Here is a 27,403-nt window from a genome sequence, read left to right on the forward strand (position 1 = left end):
GTGTTTGTGTGTGTTTTGTGTGTGTTGTGTGTGTGTATGTGTGTGTTTTGTGTGTGTTGTGTGTGTGTGTGTATGGTGTGTTGTGTGTATGTTGTGTGTGTATGTTGTGTGTGTATGTGTGTTGTATTGTGTATGTTGTGTGTGTATGCTTTGTGTGTTGTGTGTGTGTGTATGTTGTGTGTGTTGTGTGTGTGTATGCTGTGTGTGTGTTGTGTGTACATCGTGTCGTGGCCGGACACAACAACAACACCACCACCACCACCACACTCCATTCCCATTACACTCCTCGAGCGCCGTGCACGTTGACAGCAGCACTTGCTCCCAACGGCCTGTGTGGGCTATACGGGGGATCTTTGCATTTGTGTGTCTCTGTGTACTTATTGCGGATGTATGTTGAACTTCTTTCGCACGCTACGTAGCCAAACGTGTTAATCTATCTGTGTGTGTGTAAGTCTGTGTGTTTGTGTATTGAGAATTGTGTGTCCGCGACTGTGCATTATTTGTCTGTGTGTACAGTATTTGTCAGCGTGTATTTGTTTATATATGTGTATGTGTGTCTGTGTGTGTCTGTGTGTGTCTTTGTATGTCTGTGTGTGTCTTTGTATATCTGTGTGTCTTTGTATGCCTATGTGTGTATGTCTGTGTGTCTGTATGTGTCTGTGTGCGTCTTTGTATGTCTGTGTGTGTCTTTGTATGTCTTTGTGTGTGTGTCTGTGTGTGTGTCTGTGTGTGTCTTTGTATGTCTTTGTGTGTATGTCTGTGTGTGTGTCTGTGTGTGTATGTACGTGTCTGTATGTGTGTGTCTAAGTGTGTATGTCTGTGTGTGTCTATGTATGTGTGTGTCTGTGTGTGTGTGTCTGTGTGTGTGTGTCTGTGTGTGTGTGTCTGTGTGTGTGTGTCTAAGTGTGTGTCTGTATGTGTGTGTCTGTGTGTCTCTATGCACGTGTGTCTGTATGTGTGTGTCTAAGTGTGTATGTCTGTGTGTGTGTGTCTAAGTGTGTATGTCTGTGTGTGTGTCTAAGTGTGCATGTCTGTATGTGTGTGTCTAAGTGTGTATGTCTGTATGTGTGTGTGTCTAAGTGTGTATGTCTGTATGTGTGTGTGTCTAAGTGTGTATGTCTGTGTGTGTGTGTCTAAGTGTGTATGTCTGTGTGTGTATGTCTGTGTGTGTGTGTCTAAGTGTGCATGTCTGTATGTGTGTGTCTAAGTGTGTATGTCTGTATGTGTGTGTGTCTCTGTGTGTGTCTAAGTATGTGTGTGTCCCAAGTTTCGTTTTAAATCGAGCAGCATTGTTTACACGAGCAGCATTATTGTGACGCTATCCCATTGCATTCCCCTTTCCGTGCAACTCCTGATCACAACAGTGAACTTTACTTTGTTTCAAGTTACGGCCGCGTGTTGAATCGGAGCATTTTTTTCGGTTGTAAGAGAGGTTTTGAGAAGAAGAAAAAAACATTTGGATAAATGAAAATGTAACGCGTAACGCAACGAAACACATCTGTTACCCAACTCAAGATCATGATAACGTAACATGCCTTAAAAGAAAAAATCTCCCCTAAATAAATACATGTTCGGACGCATTGCATGATGTAAATGTAGAATTTTGTATTTGTATTCGGTTTAAAAAGGTTTCAATGAATGGAAACCTCTGCTGACTGATGGACACCATAAATGTATAATATATGTAGAGCTAAAATGTTGTAGGGGGAAAAAGTCTCCTGGTTTTGAGTTCTTTCACTCAGAATTCATCACGAACAAAATTGATTGACACGTTTCTCGTGAGAATTCAGGGAAGTTTGTGGGGTTTGTTATCTTAGCTAACGTGGACGAGTTGAAGATACCTCCTTAAACTGACACCATTTTTGCAAATCAACTTGTTTTTTCTCCTGTTATTGCTAACAACTCATCTTTCCTGCATGGCCATCGTAACACGCAATGTGTTACAGATTGTAACTTTCAAATTGCCATTGGTAATCTTCACCCATCAAATGATGATGCCCCCTCTACAATGATGATGGTCTGGGTGACAGTCATCTCACGGTGACGTTTGTATGACAGCAAAGACAAAGATCCCCCATATAGCCTTTAACGGACTGTTGGGGCAAGTGCTGTTTGCGAGCACCTATGAAGGCCGACACGGCACGCGAGGGGGGGGGGCATTGGGTGGCCAGCACCACGCCCGGCCGCCTTTGTCTCGCCGATGGCGATGTTTTTACGCACCGTACCAGGTACAAATTTGAGGCTGAGTCGACCTAGGGGAGGCCCAGGGCCGGTTCAGATAATCGTCACTGGGTGTTGGTGACCGTGAGCGTGAATCGAACTCGGGTGGCCAGGTTCATAGGGCAGCGCGCTACATGCTACACTACCACACACAGACACACACACACAGACACAAACACAGACACACACACACACAGATAGACACACACAGACACACACACATAGACAGACACACACACAGACAGACACACACACACAAAGACACATACACACAGACACACAGACACACACACAGATAGACACACAGACACAGACACACAAACACACACACACACAGACACACACACGCGCGCACGTGGTGGGTTTGTAACAACATTACTGTTAATAAGATGATGCTTATTTTCGCTCCAGTTATAGGTCGCAACAACGGCAAGTTATACAGACACCTCGTTTAATGCTTCTGCATTGACGAGTCTCGCAAAGCACTTTGTTATTATACCTGGAGTACAGTCTATTGTGAAATAGCAATCATGCGACTTGCACATCCAGTTTGCCATGCCAACTTGTCTTGGTTTACTCGCATAAATCCACAGGAATTCGAATGTCTAACTTACTCTTATATTTAACTCTGAAAACAATAACAGACCGGAAAATATTTTTTTGTATGCATCTCTTGTAACACACGTGGGCGCGTGTGTGTTTGTGTGTGTGTGTAGTTTTGTGTGTGTATATTATTCTGTTTGTGTTTTGTGTGTGTTTGTGTAAGTCAACCCATGGCACCTGGGTCTGTCCCGTGACCTCCTGCCAGCGGGCGTTCGACACTTCACGTGGCCTTTAAAGTGCACATAGCCTGGCACAAGCGTCGTGGGTATGTCACCGCCATTTAGTGGCGAATGACAGTTGTGTATGTGTTTGTGTGTGTTTTTGGGTGTGTTAGTGGTGTGTGTGTGTGTGAAATCAGTGGATCATGAATATGTGGTCAGTTGTGTTTCTTTATGTGTGTAATGTCAAACGCAGCAGAGCGTTTTCCAGTGCGTCTTTGAAACCGCGACAAACACCGGCGACACAAAACGGGGAGCCACTTTTGCCCGCTTGGCCAGCCTGGGTGCCGTGTAAATTTTGCCAGGGGTCAGAAAAAAAATCTCAATCCGCCACCGTTTGAGGTTTAGCAAGCAACGCATTCCAAGTGCACGCATTTTTGCCAATTTACAGGTAAGCTGTGCCTTTTTATGGCCGCCCGTACCCCTCGCTTTGATGGCCCAATCCCAGAGTACCCTTTTAGGATTCGTGCGATGTATGGTAATGATTGCCGAAAACGTGCATTGTACGGCCACTCCTGTTCGGTCAGCCCCTTTGCAAGTGCAATGATCCCCGTGTTTCTTGAGTTCTCACCGGGTTAAGCAAATAAACTTGAACTTATTGTTTGCTAATGTCCCAGGGTCGTGGTTGTGTTGTGTGTAGGCCTGCAGGCGGATTGGAGTGACATGCCACGGTCTGGATGCTAAACACTTATTTTGTGCAACTTTTCCGAACGCATGTAGCAACCTACAGCAACTGTTGCGTTACATATCTTTGGGACCTTTGTGCCAGTATCCAAAACGATGAAAAATAGGTGTTAATAATGTTCAAACGCCAAATAGATGGCTTTTATAAAGGCATCACTTCTGAATTAACCACACATACTTGTGGCAAAACATGCACGTTGCGTTAAAGTGATGTTTGAATGTGCTTTTAGTTTGTTGTCCTTACCTGGCAACTCTCGATTAGCACGGTTGGCTACGTACGGAGCGAAAGACGTTCAACAGACACACACGTGCACACAATGCGTGCAACTTGCCTTAAGCGTAATTTATTAGTCGTACGGGCAAGCATTTTGTGTTTGCCAAAATCACACATTAGATAAACATATTACCATCAGCATCATCATCATCATCAAGAGCCATTCTCTTATCCACTGCTGGATGAATGCCACCGATCTACCACTCGTGAACAGATCGCTCACAAAAAGCGATAGGTCTGCATCAAGCTGGGCTGTTTGTGAATGGCAGCCTTGTTGTGTATGCACAGGTATTGCAATTGTTGTTTATGTATGTATATGGATTAGTCAATTTGTGTACAGCTTGGCCATACTGTCATGAAGATATCTATTATATAATAATAATAAGCCCTTAACAAGGCAAGTGACATTTTCTCGGAGATGCTGGTGGCTTTTATTTAGTCAATTAATTACTTTTGCTTAATTCGTCTTGGAAACCAATTAGGAATGCATCGTTGGAGAGATTAGCCCAAGAGTTGATTGTAAGGCCTTGAAAACAGCCTCCGCTCCACAAAGATTAAACACCAAAGCATAAGAAACGAATACAAAATGAGGCATGATTTAAGAATTGCTTCAGTGCGATCTCTTTGCAGAAATAAAATAGGAAGAGTAGTCGTTTGTACTTGACCACACTAATTAGTGTGTGGTATACACGGAGGCAAATGCCCAATGCATCATCACCATCATCGCGAATTTTGCCGTGAGAGTCCACGAAACCAGATTCTTGAGTTTTTCGCCACAGTAAATTCAACTCGCTCGCCTCTGGCCATATGGACGGCGCTCTTTTTAAAAAAATAAAGTATTTACAGTGGCATAACGACGTTACGCAATCATTGCTTTCCCTGCTGACGGATTATACTGCCATGGAACTTTGCTCTACGACGGTGCAGCCGTGAAGTCAGCCCCTTCTTGTGTGCGGGGAGCGGTAGTGTAGCAGGTAGCGCACTTGCGCTATGAACGCCGAGTTCGATTCCCACTCACTTGCCAACGCCAGCGACAGTTATCTGAGCCGATCCTGGGCCTCCCCTAGGTCGATTCAGCCTCAAATGAGTACCTTGTGCGCTGTGTAAAAAACATTGCCACTAGGAAGACAAAGGCGGCCGGGCGTGGTGCTGGCCACTCACCCCCTCGTGTGCCGTTCCGGCCTTCATAGGCGCTCGCTAACAGCATTTGCCCCTACAGTTTGGTAAAGGCTATACGGGGGATCTTTGTCTTTGTGGAGTGTTTTTGGGAAGTTTGCCACCCCCCCCCCCCATAATCGAGTGCTTCATGCCTCATCACCCCTACTGAAGGTTCTTGCCCTGTGTGCCTGTCACGGTGCCGTATGTATCACTAGAGTTGTGCGTGTTGTTTTATTTCCACTTCTATTTTTTACCGTCGGCCCCGTTTGCCTGCCTGCCTGCCTACCCTGCCCTGCCCTACCCTACCTGTCCATCAATTTGGCCGTCGGTCCGTCTGCCCATCTGTCCACAAAATCTGTGCCATTAGCCGGCCCTAAATCTGCATGTCTGCCCGCTCCCATCTGCCCGCGGATTCCCTCGGCTGTCTGTCCATTTAACAGCCGCCACAGACATTGGGGGATGGGGGTGGTGGGGCTCTCTACCTTTGAATTTTAAAGGCCGCGTAAAATCTCCGCTGTCTACCCCATGATGCGGCATGCATGCTCGTGTGGTCAGTTGGACGATTGCCGTGGCCTTCCAATGACACCGACATCACACTGGCTTATTATCAGCAGCATCATCATCATCACCATCATCATTTTACCATGGGCCATGATCAGTCTACTGCTGGGTGAAGGCATTGCCAAGCTCATCTTCACCGCTGATGGTCCTGCATCGTAACCGCAACTGCCCAGCATCTGCGCATGAGCCACATCGCGTCGCTCCGTCTCCACGGCGGAGACGCTCTCTTGGGGGTTGTTTATTCCTCTGCCTTCCGCTCGGGAGTTATCATCGCCCACCGGGGTCTGCAACCAGCATAAGTTGCGTGATATTAATGAATGAATGGATGCATGCGCGTGGCAAAAGTACAACTTTGAAACGGGATGGAAATAAACATCCATCGGGGCAGTCAAGCCACCCGGGCGAAACACCAAAATGTCGAGTCCGGACAATGTGTGAAAAAAGTTCACAATAATTAAACGCAGATGTGCCATTGCAAAACACAAGAGTATCGACGGCGTTCGAACCATTATGCCCCGTAAATGTTTAGCTCGGGGGATTTCTTTCGGGCGGGGTGACGGGACAATGCATCGGAAGACGAGCAGTGCTCCTGTAAAGATGCTTCCTATAAACGCGGCGTCGCGTGCGTGCGCCTTCGTGCGTCCGCGTTGCATCTCACGATCCCAGCGACAAAACAACACGCGCTCGCTTGCTGTGGCGTCAGCTTAACCTAACGAGCTGTGCAGGCGGTGCAACTGCGTACGCTGCCCACGGGCTGGAGGGGGCACAGAGGCGTGGAGAGCTACGGAGAAGGGGGGGGCGTGCACGTTTGGTGGGGGCTGGATGGCCCCATTTTATTCTTTGCACGAGAGTGCCGTGCCAAGCACGCTACTACACCACTCGCTTGTGTCATCAGGGATGTCCACGGGGGGGGGGGTGCGGGGCCTGGGGGAAATCACACTGGGGGGGGGGGGGGCTGTGAACCTTGCGCGAGAACTCGCCTTGGTCGACTTAGCCTAAAGAAGGTTTGTTCACACTCTTAGGTTTTTTCGGTAAAGTCACGTAGGTAAAAATTAAATAATAAAATAATTGTAGAAATAAAATTATAAATCACGACGTTTCGGAGGCAACACAAGTCTCCGTCATCAGGTGGGACCGTCACAGCTAAATGTACTGTATCAAGTGAGGCAAACTCCAAGAGACAAGCTCTTAAATACAAGTCGAGGGTTTGTTCCGCCACCTATGAACGTAAGCGCTGGAGAGACAAAGGCGACCGGGCGTGGCTCAGACCACACCGACTTCTTTTGTCCCGTCTCGTGTCTCGCCTTCAATAGGTGTTTCCCAACAGCACTCATCTCGGACTGTGAGATTTAAGTGGATGTGGGACCTACACAACCTTTGTCTCGTGTGCGTGTGCGCGCGCGTGCGTGTGTACCTACGCACGCACGTGTCACTGACGCAAGTGGCCGTAATGTCACACAATCCTGGAACAAAAATCAACACGATGTCACAACAATTAAAGTGTCACAAGCGTGTTCCTTGCCCCCTAAGCACCCGGCGTTATCGCCTCCAAAACCAAAAAACACAAAAGACAAAGCTCCCTCGTATCGCCTTTAACAGACTCAATCACAATCAGAATATTTAATCCGATGAACTATGAAGCTATTTTTTCACAGATGCCCAGTAGGGATGGGTCAGAATGTTACGACAACAACAAAAATACAGAAACACGATAGAAGTGCAAAGTATAGGAAAGATAAGCAAATCACAAAAAACAGACTCGATTATAGAATGCAATGAAGCATTGAAAACTGTATTTTCTTTAAAACTAAACACTTTTTTTTTATTTTACCAGGTAAGGCTCACTCAGCTGTTAGCTTCTTTTTCAGAAGCAACCTGGCCACAAACGACAGCTCAACGAAGTGGCTTGCCATGTGGAAATGTATAGCAGCCAAAGACTCCAAAAGGCGTGTTTCTATGTGTCTGTGGTCGTGGTGGTAATCGGGCAAACACCTATGAAGGCCCATAATCAACGTTTTTGGGTTTAGATCACGTTATTTATAAATGTGTCGTAACCCTCCACCACCCAACACGGCCAATCAGTAAAAAAATGTCACGTTGACAAAAGACAAATAGTTCACTGCTTTAGCCCACCGGTGTGTTGAAGCGTGAAACCACAACATTTACAATTTGTCTTTTGTCAACGTGACACTTTTTTACTGATTGGCCGTGTCGGGTGGTGGAGGGTTACGACACATTTATAAATAACGCGATCTAAACCCAAAAACGTTGCTTATGAATAATATTGGTCGCGAAAGCCTATGTGTTAAACTGACCTATGGAGGCCGGCCGCACGGCTGGCCGGCACCACGCCCGATTACCACCACTAGCGCAGACATCGCCTACTTCACGCATCTTAACCTGCTGCCACATCCCCCATCATCCTCCTCCTCCCCCCACTGAGCCGGGTTGGACCCTGGAGGAGAGGGAGGGGGGTGTTTGGGGGTCGTTCATTGACGTCAGTAATCGGCGCTACATTTGCGCTTACGCATGCAGGTTAAGGCAGAGCAGCAGCAGCAGCACCTTCGGTCGCATTGCCGTGGCGTGGTTGCTGTTGTTGCTGCTGCTGCTCCGCCTAAGGACCTGGCTGGCATGTTACGGGGCACGCATTGACGCATTCCAGCCGGTAATGAAACATGAAAAAAAAGGGCGTGCGCGCACACACACACATTGCGATACACCTAAAGTATGTGCATAGCCATGCCATGCGTTATGGCATATTCGCATGAGAATGTGGAAAATGTTGCGTTGGCTAGCCGCGAAACAGTTCCCACATGTTTGTAGGAAAAGGAAAAATTATTAATCGTGATAATGACCACTGCTGAATGATGGCATGCACCTTAACAGCAACCACCTTTTCCGCAGACGAAACGCGGGCATTTCTCAGTCGGCACGAGGTCTGCGATAAAAGCTGTGCAGTAGCACTGCGATAAAGTTCAACGCTAGACCGGTACCTAGCAGATCTCGGGTGCAGAACAATTCCTGCCACATGAACACACATGGCAATTACTGGACTGTCCGGGTCAAACCAAAACAGACGGCAATCCTATCGTCGTAATAATTATAAGCCACGGTCAGTCCGCCGCTGGATGGCAAGCGTGGAAGGAGTCGGGAAAAAAGAAATACCCTCTCGAAGGAGCTCACTAGTGGATAATACCTTTCGCCGATAATCCTTACTCCCTCCAAGCCGGCCTAGCGGCGTTCAGAAGAAAAAAAAAATCGAGTGTGAAATTAAGCCCTTCCTCTAACCATATTGTGATCTGCGTCATAGACTGCACAAGTTGCTTCGCTTGCGAACCTCGTTGGGGATTAATCTGCGGATTTGACAGCAGCGGCGGCAGATGACGATGATACAACAACACATTGGTCGTAGGAAAAAAAAAGTATTTAAAGTGGGACGTTTCGGGCAGTGGGCCCTTTCCATAGCGCATCAATGAAAAATGACCGTCGCCCGTAATGTCATCTAAAAATAGGGGTGTATCAAATGTAGCGTACGAATCCTCATTAGCATCAGCGAATTAACGTAAGACGTCAATTCATCTCTCGTCTGTCACTGCGTCCACATCTCTCTTCTCTCATCTGTACCGCGTCTCTATTCGTGAACTTCATTTATCTTGTCTCACTGCATCTACATCTGTTCATAAATCTCCTGCCATTTCACGAGGAATGAAATTCCGTTTCGGGCCGTCAGAATCCCGTAAAACGTGTTTGCGGCTTCTCCTGACGCAGTCAGTGTAAAATTACAGTTGGTGCTTTACATCAACATCAGCCATACGCAGAAGAATAAACGATGGGTTTTAATTTTAATTCATCTAACTGCTAAGCCCTCAAGTATGTCTGTGCATTACGGTGCCACGGTGGTGAGATGTTAACTACCTCGCCTGGTGTACAGGAGGTCGTGGGTTCAATCCCGATCCTGACGCCTGCTGTATATTTGGAGTTTGCACGTTCTCTCTCCCTTTGATCGCGTGGATTTTTCTCCCGTTTCCTCCGGTTTTTTCCTCTCCACAATTAGACTCAACGTGCGTTTAGAGTATTCGGCTGCCATAAATTTCCACGTGTCTTTGTGGTTGCCAGGTCACTTCTGAAAAAAGAGATATGTAGCTCAGTGGGCCTTGCCTGGGCTAAAAATATAGTTTAGTTTTTAAAAAAATACACAGTTTTCATTGCTTCATTGCATTCTATACTCGAGTCCGTTCCTGTTGAATTCTTACTTTTATTTTAGGGCTCTACTGGCCACCGGCTCCATTCAAAATTGCATCTCACTTGTCGAATCCCCTGCCACGTTGACCCGGTTACGACCGCTGCCACGGCGAATGCCTGTGCCATCAGCTCCGTGCGTGAAGGGAGCATCAGGAATGGATTAGCTTTCGTGCGGCCCGTTTTTTTCCCCCCCTCATTCTGACCACATTTATTTAATACAGTGCATACTCTTAGGTTTTTTCGGTAAAGTCACGTAGGTAAAACATTAAAATTAATAAAAGTAAAATAAAATAAAAAAAATCACGACGTTTCGTAGGCAACACGACAGCTGTCGTAGCTGTGACGGTTCCACCTGAAGACGGAAGCTTGTGTTGCCTCCGAAACGTCGTGATTTTTATTTTATTTTACTTTTATTAATTTTAATGTTTTACCTACGTGACTTTACCGAAAAAACCTAAGAGTATGAATCCTTGCAGTCACGAAAGCTTCAAATCTAGAATTAATACAGTGCACCGTTGGGTTATTTCATTTCTATTTTCTGCCCTCGCCCGAGTTCCCACCCTCCTATCGCCACCAACGCCGCTTCGCAATCGAGGCAAGATGTTTGGAGGGAGGAGCAGTGGCCAACCAACGTGGTGAAGAATGAAGTATGGGGTCATATAACCACCTCCCCCTCCTCCCAGATCCGTACTTCGTTGGGAGACCCTCATCCAGCAGTGGATTGACTGACAAAAGGGCTGGACAGCACGAGTGTATGGGGGATGGGAGTTGGCAGGGACATATTTTCTGGAGCTCAGCCCCGGACAGCTGCTGTTGAACTTAAGGCAACTACGGCTAAACGACATTTGAATGGGATCGTGCGTGGCAGGAATCGTTGAGTGTTTTTTTTTTGCGTTTAATATCCACACACGTTAAATGTCATTGGCTCACGCCACTCCGCTACATTCACCACAATGGCCCCAAACTTCCCTCCCCCCCCATCCCCCACTGATATTTAATTGAATCGCAACGGCCACAAATCTTTACGCCACCTCCTCGCTGTTCACACAGTCGGCTGCTTGTGGTTTAAGACAAAGGGTGCTGATGGCAGGTGGGTGTTGAGAAAGGGCGACGGCTGACCTATGAACTTATATGTCACGGTTGGATTCCCACAACAGCCCTGCCCCCCCAGGCTAATTTTCGCGGGGGGCATTCGTGTTATTACCGCGTTAAACCGCGACCTGCGCTGTAAAGTGGATGTTGGCGACCCACTGACGTCATTCGCAAGAGTATGCCATTATGTGCCGCCACGGTTATGGCTAAAATTGCCACCCCCCCCACCACCAACACCGCCACCGTTAAATTGTAAAAAAGTAATCGCAAGCGGTTACTGCTCTTGCGTAATTATCATTTATAGTGGCAGAGGTTTGCCTTGCAAAGCAAAAAATGCTATGCCTGCGTAGTTCAGCAGTTTGTTCAGGTGCTAAATGCCAATGTCGAGGTCTGATAGGCATGACAAGGCAGCTTCAGGAGAGAGTTTGTGTAGTTTGTTCTATTCCTTCTGCTCCTCCTCCTCCATTGAAGGGGCACAGAATGCAGTGGTTTACTGCATGGCCCACAGTTTGTGTTGCATGGCCACAATCGCAGCACTGTGTGTGGCTTGTGTCAAAAAATGTGCCCCCTCTGCGAAGGTTGATGATGTGCGGCATCGGCCTCTTGGCGTTTTCTGACGCGGTCGATGTTTTCCGCCAAGTGTCTTCGAGGAATGCCGAACAATAAATGCAACAAAGATCCTTCACAAATGTTTCTATTCGTATAGAGCATCTTATCTCACCGGTTGACTGCTAGCCCAGGTTTCCACCCTTGAGCTCTTGTACATGTAAAGGGCCGTTCGGGACACGCTATGCGAACTCATACAATTTATCTTTTTACAGATATCTTTAAAAAATACGGGGGGGTGGGTGGGGTGAAAATAAACTTTCATTTGGTTTCATCGAGCCTTCCCGTCTCTTGGAAGTGAGTGTCGATTACTTGCAATGCCACGGTTAGGAAGGAAACGGAGACGGCATGCCACAATATCAATGCAAATTGTGTGTTTTTTTTTTAACTCGTACAACCCACGCGCACAGTACGTGCGTACGTCTGAGCCCGAATTTCAGCGCAATGTTAGAGGTCTCCCTAACGGTAGCAGCTGCAAAACGCAGAAGCAAGGTCATCATCGGACGAGCCCGATGTTAATGAATGTGAACAATTTCTGCGCACACTTTTACCACCCCCCCTTTACCCCGTCGTATGAAAACCATCGCAAGAATGGAACAAACAGTGTCGATAAAATGCTATCCAAGGCGAATGTGGATTTATGTAGTGGTGTCTACAAAAATGCGACCACATCGCAAGAAGCCGCACGGAATCGGTGGGAATAATCCATGCGGACCATATGGTTGCGGGTTTTCAGATTTATTTGATTTAACACATTTGATAAAAGGTTACGCAAAACTAAGAAAAACAATCGTGCTGTGTGCCATCTTGGTTCATGCGATTGTTTAGCTTGTTTCGGAGGGGGCGATGGGGTTTGGAGTTGAGTATCCTGAAAAAAAGTTGATGACTCAAAATACAGCATGCATACGTATAGCTTTTCAAACCCACCCTAGCGTCAATGGAAGACTTTAAATGTCCACTTTTTAATTGAATCGTCTCCCAACAGATGGCAGCGGAATGGAATGAATCGAAGCCACACACTGGCAAGAAAAGCCTTCGTCCCGGAGAATTAAGATATTGTGAATCATCAAGGGGTTTTTTGCAGGGTGCCCCGCGGTTAGATGCGTGCAAGTGTGGATGTGTTGGTATTCATCCGACCCGAGTTTAGACTTTGCGGCTTCCGCTCAGGTGTGGACACATTTCCCGAGGCTTCGCGTTTAAAACGGCGGGCGGGAGAATAAACGCACGCTAATCGGGCCCCCTCCGTGTTTGAAATGTCGACATTAAAAATACAACGATGTTAAATAATGGTTGCATCGCAATCACTGCAGAGTGATAGTTCCTAGTTCAAAGCGAGGAAATAAGTTAACGCTGTGTAAAAATGTAATGGCGTGGAGCGGTGTTAAATCAGTTCGCTCACTGCAATATGAACCTGGCGACCTGAGTTTGATTCCCGGCCCCGGCTAACATCAGTGTGGTGAGTGAGGGCACTACGGTGGCGAGATGTTTACTACCTCGCCTGGTATGCAGGAGATCGTGGGTTCGACTCCAACCCTGACGCCTGCTGTATATTTGGCGCTTGCATGTCTCTCTCCCCGTGGTCGCGTGGATTTTTCTCCAGGTCCTCCGGTTTTTCGCTCCACACATTTAGAATCAACATCAACACGCGTTTGGAGTATTTGCCTACTGTACATTTCCACGTGATGATAAGCCACTTCGTTGAGCTATCATTTGTGGCCAGGTCGCTTCTGAAATAAAGAGTTATAGCTCAGTGGGCCTTACCTGGTAAAATGTAAGTTAAGTTTTAGTTTAGTGTAGTATATCAGAACTCGTTGTGACCCTCCCCCACTTACACCAACTTGCACTGACACGTGGGTGAAGTATATTCTTGGTTCTTTCGGTAAAGTCACGTAGAAGGGAAATAATAAAAATAAAACATCATAAAATTCTCACGACGTTTCGGCCACAACGCAAGCAGCCGTCCTCAGGTGAAGAACAGGGCTGTCTTTTGTTATTTCCCTTCTACATGACTTTACCGAAAGAACCACGAATATGAATCCCTGCAGTCACGAAAGCTTTAAATCGGGTGAAGTAAAGTCAAACAACACAGATTTTTACAAGACCTGCCATGACCTTGGAAAGCCTAGGCCACCACTGGCTATCGGTTAGCGATAAACTCGCAGTGTTTTCATTCGATATTGGTTGGTAAAGCACGATTACATGTATGTGATGAAATGCCAGTGGCTCGCCTGATGTAAATCTACACCCCGTGTTTATGTGGTGTTGCGACACCACTTTCTCAGCCTGCGCAGTTTGGAGTTGCGTTTCAGGCCTGGTACATTCTTGGGGTGCAACGATGCATCGATTCGTCGATTACATTCATTTCTGAAGACTCAAGCAACAACATATGCCAACGAGCATATGAACCGCATGCTAGTTCGATGTTTCGGCGAAACCGTGCAAACAAATCTGTACATACGAGACAGGAAAACAAAACCCGAGGAACAATACAAACGAGATGATAAAACGAGAGAAATAAAATAAAATATTCTTGAAATGCATCTCCATCACCGAATCTCAACAGTTAATCGAATTGTGTCAGCTTGTTGTCCCCTCTCCCATCCGCACCTCCAATTAGCACGGTTGGCGACATCCAATGCGAAAGAAGTTTCAACATACATATAAAAGGGTTAAATCTAACACCACCAGTAGTATAGTATATTGTACCCAGGGGGCTGTGTTGAACAGTGGTGGTGCGGTTTGTTTCAACATGGACTGGCAGCCCAGCCAAAGTGTTCCCAGCAATTGCCAGGTTGGCTTTGTAGGTAGTGGCTTTGAGCTCAAATGCAAGTGGGACTGACGGCTCCGGTTATGATTAAACGTGCCGCATGTATGTTGAACTTCTTTCGCGCCCTACGTAGCCAGCGGTGCTAATCGGAGGTGCGCGATCATGACATTCAGACCCTCTCTCCCCTACCAAATATTCAGAATCAGAATCTTGATTCAGACCGGAAGCATCCGAGGAGTCGTGAAGCTCTTTTTCACACATGTCCAGTATGGGCAGGGTGAGCAAGATACAGCAGCAGACAGCACACACACAACGATAGGGAGTGCAGAATTGAGCAAAAAAACTGGTAATCAAGTAATTAAATAGAAATAAATAATGCGTGCATTAATTATATAGGTCCGATTTACCAAGCTTGTGCAAGGCAGCAAACAAACCAGTCCCAGGCTACAGCACGATAACACCACGCAGCCGTAGTTCCCCAATACAATGGCAGCATTGACATTGAACTATCGATGCTGCGCAGGTAATGATCAATGTTACAAATGACATTCGCAAATGTGTGACCGCTGCCATGTCCAGCACTAAATCTTTTGGTGAATAATTTAATCAAGTAATGAATTTCATCATTGCACCCCAGTTAGTCCATGCACAGCAAGCAAGCGCAAGCAAGCGAATTTGGCAGCGGCACAAATTGTTGATGGACATTTCAGACCACTGTGAAGATGCGGGTTATCATGACTATGGGGCCGTCCATAAATGACGTCACGCACCTGGGGGGGGGGGGTCAGACATTTGTTACGATGCGTGATGAGGGGGGGGGGGGTGAGAAATGTGACGTCACATCAAAATGCGCAACTTTAAATAAATATAGACAACTCTTTCTACTTAATTAAATAGACTTTTTAATAAATGTTTTCTCCGACATCAGAGTGCAGCGCCACATTAAATACGCACTACAATGACGATAGTTGAAAGCGATTTGAAGCATGTTTTATTTTGGGGGGGGGGGGGCAGAGCTTTGTGACGTCATATTTGAGGGGGGGGGGTCTGACTTTTTGTGACGCCGTGTGACGAGGGGGGGGGGTCAAAAATCGTCCAAAATCACGTGACGTCATTTATGGACGGCCCCTAAAATCGTTAAGCGGATTTTTTTACTTTTGCAACAAAAAATGTGAACTTCAGGGGGGATGGGTGGGTGGGGGGTGTAACTCGAAAATAAATCACGTGTCCACCCTTTTCGACAAAAGTCAGAGAATCTCACGAGATACTGCGGTGGTGTCGGAAGTCGTCGGACAAGGTTGGACAATTGGTGCATTATTCAGTTTTAAGTGTAAAACCATTTGACTTATTATTCCATCAACGATCCATACTTTAAAAAAAACTCTGACCCCCTCCCCTCCCCTCCCTCCCCTCCCCTCCCCTCCCTCCCCTCCTTCCACCGTGTGTATCGTGAGGACGATTTTGAAATGTTTGACTGTGAGCTTGCCTATAATTTGTGAAAGGGCCCCCATGGAATGAGACGGTGACGCAAGCAGCCACATGCCAGCGTTGTCCACTACACTCGACATGCACACACCAAGACAAGACAAAGGTCCCCCGTGTAGCCTGCACAGACTGTTGGGGCAAGTGCTGTTAGCGAGTGGCACCTGTGAAGGTCGGCACGGCACACGAGGTGGTGGGTGGCCAACACCACGCCCGGCCGCCTTTGTCTCCCCGGTGCCGATGTTTACACACACCGCACCAGGTACTCATTTGAGGCTGAGTCGACCTAGGGGAGGCCTAGGACCGGTTCAGATAATCGCCACTGGGTGTTGGCCGTGAGCGGGAATCGAACTCGGGTCGCCAGGTTCGTAGCGCAGCGCGCTAACCGCTACACCACCGCTCCCCACTCACGCACACTCACCCACCCACTCACCCTCCACTCACCCACGCAACCTTAAACACACACACACACACATGTACACACACGTGTACACGCAGACACACTAAGTGGCGGTGACGTGACACCACGACGCTTGTGCCAGGCCATGTGCACCTTGAGGCCACGTGAAGTGTCAAACGCCCCCTGGCAGGAGGTCACGGGGCAGACCCAGCAGGTGCCACGGGTCTACTGACTGAGATGACTGGCTGATGCACCACCTGTGCCCCCTACTGTGCCAACTTACTGTGCTTTAGCCACCCGGCGCTCCGCTCGTTGTTGTGAGCGTCGCTCCTCCGCCCTCCGTTGTTGTTGGAGGGCGACTGCCTCCAACTGCCCAGTAGCGTCCTTCACGAGCCTCCTGCACACACACACACAGAGACACACAGAGACACACACGTGTACACGCACACATACACACACGCACGTGTACACGCACGCACACAGTAGGTGCTGGCCCTGTGCAGGAAGGCTGTGAAATGAAATTGCCAAGGCACGACGGTAACACGCGCTTGCCAGATACAGCACTCCCCGCTTACACCGTTGCTAGTTGGGGGGGCATTTTTAGCATTCCAGCATTTCTGTGTTACACAAAATGCAATTATTAATTCACCGAAGTGTAATATTGCACGTGGAAGGAGGTGGGGGCCTTGGCGGTGTTTGTTGATTCCAGGATGTGTGGGTAATTTACAGGCCAGGATTAATGGGCTGCTCCGAGTGGGTTTTGTGGCCCCTGGCTTTATTCTGGCGAAGTGACCTTGGTGGTGGTGGTGGTGGTTGTTGTTATTATTAAGCAGACACACCACGGAGTTTCTCTGATTTTAAACAAAAAATTAAAACAGGCCTCCGTTGTTTCGCCCTTGGTGTGTCTTTGCTGAGTGGTCGTTCAATTTGGCATATTATTTTTTAATTGCTCTGCTACAGCTGACTACTATTGTTGTGATAATTGTTGTTGTTGTGTGGTTAATGTTTTGTGTTTGGTGATATGCCAGTAGTGAGTTTGATGTTTTCTTTATTTAAAATCTCGATTTAAAAAAAATAGAGAACGGTTAGGTTTACATGCCCTACTATGCATGTGTGCGAAATTGTAAACAACACAGCTTTCTTTACGTAAACAAACACGCGTTTGTGTGTGTGTGTGTGCGTGGTGAATGAAACCTTACTGTGCTCGATAAGTAATGTGTTTTTTTTCTCCTTTTGTTGGAGAGTCGGAGATATTTGTTGCGATAAACACCCAATTTTTTACATTGACTATGAACGGGTTTTTCGATTGGGCTGCAACGCGATTAGACTATAATCTGCCACTAATGGAAGGGCATACTTTCTTCTTATCGGAGGGAGCACCGTCTTGAGTTTATCTGGTAGACCGAATTGTCCGCTGTGCGTTCCACGGGCAGCTTTATCTCTACTGTCCAAGACTGAATTCCAGCATCGTCATAATAAAAGAAATGGGCCATTGAGGTTTGTGTGGTGTGTTGGTTGGGGGGGGTGATTGCATTCGGTGACAATGTGTGAGCCATAGCAGGCTGTAAGTTTAATGACGTCAAGCCCCCAGACAGCAGCACCCCACCACCTCAGTGCTTGCGTACGCACGTGCGTAGGTTCGTATGGGCGGTAAAGACATAAAGATAACGAGACCTGTCAGTGTTACTGGAACACAAATTAACCCGTAAAAACAAAGTTTTTCACTATAAATCCTTTATATGCGTGCCATCGGTTTTATTTTATTATTCATTTCTGTTTTTCTTGAGTAAGAGTTTCATTTTCATCACGTTGGTATTTTAAATTAAATATGAAAAAAAATGTTTCCTAAAAAGTGGAACATTTTGGAAAAAAATTTTCACGAAAATAAATTGTCACGCACAACGAGTCTGTGTGCAAAATGTCAGCTTGATTGGATCACGGGAAGTGGATTAAAAAACGACCGAAAGATTTGCACGGTCGTAAGCGCGCAAGCAAGCAAGCAAGTGAACTTAATATAAAGGATTTAAAAAATAAAAAATAAACTCGCCTCTTGGTGCCCCCTTGTTTGTGCATCTCTCTGCCCTTGCTTCGCCAGGTCGCGATCAAGATCATCGACAAATCTCACCTGGACGAGGGCAATCTCAAAAAGGTGTACCGAGAGGTGGAAATCATGAAGCTGCTCACGCATCCGCACATCATCAAGCTCTACCAGGTGAGGATGCCGAGGGAAACAAAAGGGGATTTAGCTTTTTTGGGTGGGGAGGGAGGACGAATTGGATGTGTCTGAGGCTTCGGGGACTCCTGGCAGGAGGTGGGGAGGCGGGGGAGGGGTGAAAGGAAGGCGATGGTGATGGGGAAGGAGGGTAGTGGTGGTGGTGGTGGGGGTTGTGATGGTTACCCTGGCAACCGTTGCTAAGGAAACAGTTTCAGTTCCCACCCCCAAATGCGTCATTATTGAACTAAGTGGCAGGGTTTTTTCTTCTCTTGCTTCCCTGTTTCACTTCACGGGGGACGGGAGGGTGGTGAGAATTCTCCGAGCCGTGCACTTTCGGCAGCTGACAAAAACTGGGGTTTCGCTGGTGCGAGTTACCCGCAAACACAGGCGCGCACCGGATTATACCCGCCGGAAAAGTTCGCTCGTTCCAAAAGCGTAAACATTCTATTTAACGTTTACCAAAAAAAAAAATCGAAACGAAAAGAATCCACCCTTTGTGAGTGGCTTTCGGCGCAGCGCGAGAGGGCCGGGCGAGCGCGTGCGTGTGTCTGCGTTATGTTTTCGGGTGGAAGTTGTCCGTTTTATTTTATTTTTTTGCAACAAAAATAATTGGCTTCCAGCGATGGTCGACAAGCATTTTTTTTTTGGCCACAGCTTCATGTGCCCCTTGTCGAAATTTGCAATTGCTGGAATCGTTATTGGCGGCTGCATTGTCACCGTTTGTACTCAAGTCGATTTTTATAATTCTACCTCTACCCCCCAAAAAAAAACATTTTCAGAAAATGTAATTTTGCAGTCTGCCACAGATATTTTCTTTTGGTATTGTAAGAACAAAAAAATTATTTTGTAAATAAATAGTTTTTATTGATCACAATTTATGGTATTATATCAGTTAAGTTGGCAAATGATGGTGATAAATATTCCTCAACCTATAAACTTTGAACATGAAAAAGTCTTTCAACAGTCATCATTATTTCTGTGCGTTTGCAATCGTAACCCCCTAAAAACGCACAAATAAATTAGGCTTAACGATCAGGACCTGAGCACCATTCCAACGAGACTTTTCACATGACAACTATCAATTTATAGCCAGCGTTTTGCTGTGCACGGAGGTTTGCAAATACTGCCCTTAGTGCGACATTGCAGTGCTATCAGCAAGATCAATCCTTCAGTGCATTTGCTACGAACACTTTTTAATTCTGAAGCAGACCCAGCATTGTGCCGTTCTGAATTGTTTGCCGACACCTAAGTGGTGGCGACGACTTGCGGGAGGCTTTCATCCAGCAGTGGATGGATCGTGGTCGTCGTCGACGACGACGACGATGTTGACGAAATAAGTTGCATCGTTCTCCTTTCCGTCGTTTTTTTTTCTCTCTTTCATTTTGAAACTTGCGGCGGTTTAAAAAAAAAAATAGTAATTTTATTTTTCTACGGACCGTAAACGGAACACCTAAATGGGTATTATTTTGGTCGAAACGAGTTCCTAAGTGAATGCCGGAGTGGCTCCCCAAAGGGAGCATGCGGTGAGGGTGGCAGTCAGTGAGGGCAGCAGAGCCGGGCCTGTGTTCTTTAGCCGTCGAATGATTTACTGGGTGTCGGCCCATTGGCTTAGTGTCGTAACCTGATCGTTGCCCAGTTTGACGTCAATGTCTTCGGGATTCTCATAAATAAACAAACAGATTTGGCAAAGCCAAGCGTGGCTGAGAATGTGAGTTGGGTGGGTGGCTGGGGGGGGAGGCGGCGTGCGGTTTAAGGTGGGGGCTCGAGGGGAGATTGGGCCTGTGGGCTTTGGGGAGTGATGGGGGGGGGGTGTGAGACTGCACTGCCACCCAGACACTCTGGGGGCTTGGTGAGATCTGGTTGGGGCGGGGGGGGGGGAATGGGGGGGTTAGAAAAAGAGATTGCAAAACGTGAGGCAGATAAGAATGTCTGACTACACCACCACCGTGCTTGAATGTTCTAAGAAGAACAAAACATTAACAATAATCAAGAATGATAATCGCAGCGTTTTTGCAGTCTTAATTCCTTCGTTAGCTGCACGCTTGAACAAAAAAAAAGGAATTACAATTGATGCTCTGTCAGCTTTACGAGCGCTGCGATGCCATTTTGCAGCGAGCAAAGTGTGCCACACGCCGGCAGTTGTGCCACATGCCGGGCGCATTGGCCTGCGAGGGTGCGTGTTTGCAAGATGTCAGCGGCGCAGCTATCGAGTGTGCAGGCGGTGCAATTGCACCCGACCCACGAGACGGAGGAACCCAGGCCAGAGGTTGCAACCGGGTACCCGATACCCGTACCCTACCCGATACCCGGCTACCCGTACCCGGCCGGGTACGTACCCGGCCGGGTACGGGTACGGGTAGCCGTTTGCAACCCTGGTGCGGCCGGGTACGGGTACGGGTAGGCCGTGAGTCACCGGTGAGTAACCGTTTGTCACTCATTTCGGGTAGGGTACGGGTAGGGAATGGGTACCCATACCCGGCCGGGTACGGGTATGGGTACCCATTTGCGACCCTGGTGCGGCCAGGTACGGGTACGGGTAAGGAATCAAAACCCGTTTGCGACCTCTGACCCAGGCGCTGCATGGGCACCAGGGGGCCCATGCCAACCACCGCTATGCCTCGGCGAGATGCGCACAGTCCGTACAGCTAAAGTGAGAACGCCGTCGTTCTGCTCGATGTGCTGTGCTGCTGGAACGCAGCTTTGGTACGATGTTGATGACATCACCAAGCCCAGTCCGTCACCTCCCGTCCAGTGGCACAACTTGCAAACGGAGCCAAGAGTTTATTCGGCGAAACTTATTTCGCGTTACCCGATGAGTCGAATAATCGAACCGATACAAATCGGTAAATCCATGGATGACTTAAATCATCGGATGGCCGGCCAGCCAGCTCTGTCGACGCCCGCGTGTGCCCGCGTGCGTGTGTCCGCCAGCAGTGCTGGAAGAGGCGTGCATGCGTACACGTGAGTGTTGCCCAGCTGACGTACCAGGAGAGTAATGCGACCCCCTCCTTCCTGGTCCCTTGACGTCAGTGGCCCCTTCCTGCCTTGGCCGGGAGCCAGACGGCACACACACAGAGAGAGCGAGAGAGAGGGACGACAGAGAAAATGCTTCGTGTAATAACTGTTTAGAGGCGTGCGAGAAGGGCACACGCTCCAACGGATGCGCGCACACACACACATGCGCTCGCTTGTGCGTGCTTTTGTGCGTGCACGATCACTCGGCTCGCTCGTGCTCGGCACGCATCCGCCGCTCGCTCACTGCCCCACGGTTACGGTGGGACGGGTTGGACCCCTGGCTCCCGATGCACAACCACCAGCGTTGTAAAATCCGATGGATGAAACCCAGCGGCGTATGGTGCAGTTGTTGGCATGTGGGCCCTCTAGGGCTCGGAATGAAATGGGACCCCCCCCCCACCACCACTCCCCGTCTCTCTCGCTCTCTCTTCGTAGCTCGGCGCTTTTGGGCTCCTCTGGCCCGTGAGTCCCCCAGTTGCAGTTGCACCGCCTGCACACTCGATAGCCTCATCGCCGATGAAAGCCTCGAGAACAATGAACAAATACGTTGAGATTGTTGCCAAAAAATATTGCGTGAGTTTTACAACAAAGAACCCCCGTGGCTATGCAAGCACAAAGAGAAACGGGACTTCTGATCAACCAGTTTATTTCTACGGAGAAAATAAAAAGTGTTGCGATTACTCTTTCTCGACGTAAACCACAATGAAATGGACATCAACCCGTGGAAACGTCTTGACGTAGCATTCCCCTTCAATGCGAACACGCAGAAACATGCAAGCGTGTCCGCTAATGCTTTGGTCTGGCATCCACCGGCGCAAACGCGCCAGTGGCAATTGATATCTACTAAAGCACGGCCTGGGTCACCCATAGGTTTGACTCACGCCACTTGAAATGAATAACTGGTGTCGTGTATTTGACGTCAGCCTTGCAGAGGGGGAGCGGGTAGGCGGAATTGGGGGGGGGGTGGTTGAAAATGCAATGGTTAAATTTCGATTTTAAGCTTTCGTGACTGCAGGGATTCATCTTCATGGTTCTTTCGGTAAAGTCACGTAGAAGGGAAGTAAAAATATATATTATAATATAATGCAATGGTTCTCTGTTGGTATTAACAGATGCTCGCTAACAGCAGTGAGAATCTGGGCAGGATTTGTACAAAACCCTGCCCTTCCCACTGTGGCCGACTTATTAGTGAGCTTCACGGCACTCACCAAAGCAGCTGCAACTTCTCTGTGCCATGCACAGCCCCCTTTGTCAATCCACTGCTGGATGAGGGCCTCCCCACGTTGTACGGGTCACGGTGGGGAAGGGAGCGGGGTTATTTTTGGCCCTACTTCACCACGCTGGTCAGTGCGAGCTGATAAAGGAGGGGAGCTTAGGTACGGGAGAATAGAAGTCCTGTGTGTGTTGAACTTCTTTCGCACCATACGTAGCCAACCGTGCTAATCGGTGGTACAGTTTGACATCTTACATGAATTACCCATCCTGGGGATAAGGATACCGAGAGGTATGAGTAAAGAATTGGCCGTACACAGACACATTTTTTGTTACCAGGAATTCCTAGTATCATTCGCTGCGGATGCCCCTGCTGCAAAATGCACAGTGATGTAGTTTACAGGAAAACTGTACCGGGCCTCTTGCAGCACTCTCTTGCTGTGAGAGTGAACAAAACACAATCCCCGTGTGGCCTTGCAAGAGCAGCAATTCTATTGGCCCAGACGCGCACAATGACGCAAACCGATCTTCCGTTGAGGCCAATCACGTTGACTCGTACCCGTGGTGAATGTCCAAATTGGCGTCGCTCCCATCGATGCAGGCGAGGAGATGGCACGGAATTATTCGAGATGAAATATAATTAGTTATTTCCACAGATGTATCAGACACGGTCACAAGACAGACAGTGGCTTGGGGTGGGGGCTCCCTCCTCTTACCCCCCCCCCCCACTGTCAATTCTTCTAGCGGGTCTAAATACCCTTCCAAAAAAAAATGCACGTATAAATGGGCTCTCTCTTAACTTGTTGGAATTCGGATTTGTTTTTTGGGAAACCAATGATGGCCATTGCAGAAGAAAGTTAAATTGTACAAATTTATCACGGTGGTATACGGGCAATAAAATTTAACACTGACCACTAATAATCTGAAATGTGAGCATTTACGCCTCAGGCCTGGGTTGCAGTGATTCAGAGCCAGTCGACAAACAAAGCCGCCCTTTTAGGGTGTCATAATAAGCCCGGTATTCTAGATTCCAGAATAACCCGGAATGATGTGAACGCTTGTGATAATTCTGCTAAAGTGCAGAGTATGCTCGGCACGTCACCGCCCGTCATTATATTATTAGTGGATTAAAAAGGCGTTTGTAGTTTTGGCCATTATCACCATCATCATCACCATCATCTTCCTTTTTATTCATTGGTTCCAACTTACACGTCGCGGGTGGCAAATGACAGACCACAGGGGGGTTCCAAACCAGTTCCAAGGCAGGTTGGAATTTTGATTGATGGCGGCGTTAAGTCTCAGAGCTTACGTACGTAAGTGCCCCCCCCCAACCCCCCACAAAGCCCCCCCCCCCCCTGTGCCCCCCCCCCCCGCACCACCGACCCGGCCGTGCATCCGTCAAGCAAATGCGAGCGCCTTTAATGGGCGCGCGACAGCGTTGCTCAAGCGAGCGCGCAATTAACAAACCCACTTCACCGCTTGCTTGGTCAGGTGCCCAGCCCTCGGCCGCCATCAAACAAACCAAAAAATTGTGGGGGGGGTTTTTTGTTATAAACTGCGGTTTTTAAAAAATCGCTGAATAATTATCGAAGTCATGTGGTGAATTACGCACGGAGATTACTGTGAGAAGCCAAGCGGCCCTATAAGGTTGGATTGTCCCAACTAATTTACCGTATTCTCTTGATTTATAAGAACCTCAACTCCAGAAAGAAAAATGCACCCCCAAAACGTAGCGATACGGTTATAACGTATCTCTCTGCTCACGTACGCATGTGCACGCGCACACATCTACCGGATCGCCGAATAAGCGGCACCGTCGAATTTGTCCTAACGTTATGAAGTGAAAACAAAAGTGTCCCTTTGACTGCGGAGAATGCGGTGTAACTTCGCTGAATGAAATCGAAGCTGAACTGAAGTGCGGACGCATGATTAATGTGCTGTCGTCACTCCGAGGCAGCTGGACATTTTCGGCGTGTTTCAATACCTCCTGTGCTGTCGACGATATCCCAGTCACCCTAGATCATTTACTCCTTGTTTTTTTTATTATTATTCTTATTATTATTCTTACACACGGTGTTGTGCACCGACTGCGCTAACACACACACACAAAAACCACGCACAAATTGACGGTCGTAATCCACGGTAATTCAGGAAGCTGATGCGCTTGATGATTTGAAACAAGATTTGTCTCGGCGATCTTCGGAGCAGAGAGAGAGAGAGAGAGACGCGAACTCACAAATTGTCCGTTCTTGCCTCCGCGCTACACCGCTGTGAGCCTCTACACCCGCTGCCGCCGCCGAGTGTGAAGTCTCCCTTTGTAACTTCGCTTGTTTCCATCCCCCCCCCCCGTCCGCCACTCCCCCCTTGCCCTGCCTTGGCGACAGGTGATGGAGACGAAGAACATGCTCTACCTAGTCACGGAGTACGCGCGGAACGGCGAGATGTTCGGTGAGTTGCCCTCTCGGCCACGACTTCCCTCGCTCCCCCCCACCCCCTCCACGCACATGCCCAGCGTCTTGCCTTCGTGTGTAGGTCAACTCAGCCTTAACATAATTAACCTCCCCCCCCCCCCCTCCACCGGTGCGGTGCGTAAAAGATTGGCACTGGGAAGACGCTTGGACGGGCGTGGTGCTGGTCACCCACTCCCCGTCGTGTGCCGTGCTGGCCTTGAAAGGCGCTCGCGAACAGCACTTTCCCCAACGGTCTGTCGAAGGCTAACTGGGGGATCTTTGTCTCTGTATGTTGTTGAACTTCTTTCGCACAGTACGTAGCCAACCATTATCTATGGTGTGGTAATCTCGTGGTTAGCACACCGTGCTATGGATCCGGCGACCCAAATTTGGTTCCCGCTCACGGCCAACATCAGTGACGAATTAACGAATTCATCGAGGGCCTTGCCTAGGACTATCCAGCATAAAATAGCTAGTGCAGTGTGTAAACCTCGATAAAGTGATGAACAACTTAGTGGGGAAAGCCAACAGTAGTTGTCCTACGGATAGACTCGTCCCCGCCAAAGGAATGTAACATTTCCACCGATTGCCTCAGGGGAGATGAGCTCCGGCCGCCCCCATGCTTATTTGGGCAAGCAATCGGAGAGCACCGCGCAGTGGTTGTGGAATGCGTGGGTGGACAACGGGCGTTCACAGCCCCCCCCCCCCCCCCTTGTAAATTAACACGAGCCCATCGGAGGTGCCGCCATGGTGTGACGCATTCGCAGATAACATTGCCTTTCGATTTAAAGCTTTCGTGACTGCAGGGATTCATCTTCTTGGTTCTTTCGGTAAAGTCACGTAGAATGGAAACAAGAAAAATAATAAAATAAATAATAAACTAAAACATCATATTATATTTTATTATGTTTTATTTTATTATTTTTATTGTTTCTATTCTACGTGACTTTACCGAAAGAACCAAGAAGATGAACATTGCCTTTGCTTTTGACAGGGTCCCTGTGCGAGTGCGAGTGGCAGCGTGGGGCGCCGTTCAAACATTCGTGCGTGCAGGTTTGCGCTGCGGATCCGGCGGACTGAGCTCAACAGGGTCACGTGGTTATCTGCAGTTTTGCTGCGCCTCTCGTACTGTGATTGAATACAGCACGTTCATTTGTACAACTTCCAAATGCCTACAACAAAAAATATTCGTAGATTCAGCCGCAGATGAGTAGTACCGAGTACGTTGTCTAAACTAAACTTTTTTTTATTTGACTAGGTAAGGCCCACTGGGCTATATAGCTCTTTTTCAGACGCGACCTGACCACAAATGATAGCTCAGCGATTCCCAGCCGTGGCTCACCTCACTGACGAATGATGTCAGGACCACTCAAATTCTTTATCTAACGGACAATGAAACATCATCGGCTGAGTTCGAGGAGTTTCCGTTGAGCGAACGAGCTGAAATAACCATTGCACTGACACTGTTTATACGCAGACACACGGGGGCCCTGACCGTAAACCTCGAGGCACCTGAGCATCTTTGCACGCTCTGTGGCTTGGTGTGAACACCTGTTGGCTGGTGCGCGCTTGCTCCTGTACCTATGGGGCAATGCATGCCTCTATGGGGCGTCAGCACCACATTGCAAAGGAGTTCCCCCCGCCCAACCTCGCTCGCCCCCCCCCTGCCCCCGTAGGAGCGAGTGCATGCGAACGGGAAGTTCAGCTTCATTAACTGAAGGGGTCAAACTTGTGAGGCTCCACAGGGGCTCTCTGTGTCTTGACCTTCGCTCTCTCTGCCAGCGAAGTGTCGCTTTAAAGCTATCTGTGTGTGTGTTGGTTCATGGGGAGCGGCGGTGCAGTGGTTAGCGCGCTACGAATACGGCGACCCGAGTTCAGTCCCCGGTCGCGGCCACCAACAACAGTGACGATTATCTGAACCTGTCCTGGGCCTCCCCGAGGTTGATTCGCCTTCACATGAGTACCTGGATACGATGTGTAAACATCGCTAAGAGGGAGGCAAAAGTGACCGGGCTTGTGCTGGCCTCCCGCCCTCTCGTGTACCGTGCCGGCCTCCATAGGTGCTCGCTAACAGCACTTGCCCCAACAGTTTATTAAGGCTACACGGGGAACTTTGTCTTTGTTGGTGAGTGAGTGAGCGAAGGAGGAGCAGTGGTGGAGTGTGATTTGTGCACCCGGCGACCGAAAATTTGCGAGTGACATAT

General features: G+C 48.3%; 1 protein-coding gene across 2 annotated transcripts in view; it reads left to right on the forward strand.

Annotated features, from left to right (window-relative positions):
- The window catches only part of LOC144728598 (serine/threonine-protein kinase SIK2-like), an 87,098-nt gene that overhangs the window by 954 nt on the left and 58,741 nt on the right, over nt 1-27,403 (forward strand). For both annotated transcript variants that reach the window (XM_078608133.1, XM_078608134.1), the window contains exons 2-3: nt 18,403-18,519; nt 25,134-25,197. In XM_078608133.1, coding sequence (XP_078464259.1) covers nt 18,403-18,519; nt 25,134-25,197 — 181 coding nt within the window. The remainder of the gene's footprint in view (nt 1-18,402; nt 18,520-25,133; nt 25,198-27,403) is intronic.

This window comes from Lampetra planeri, chromosome 29, assembly GCF_965212315.1.
Source record: "Lampetra planeri chromosome 29, kcLamPlan1.2.h2, whole genome shotgun sequence".
NCBI lineage: Eukaryota > Metazoa > Chordata > Hyperoartia > Petromyzontiformes > Petromyzontidae > Lampetra > Lampetra planeri.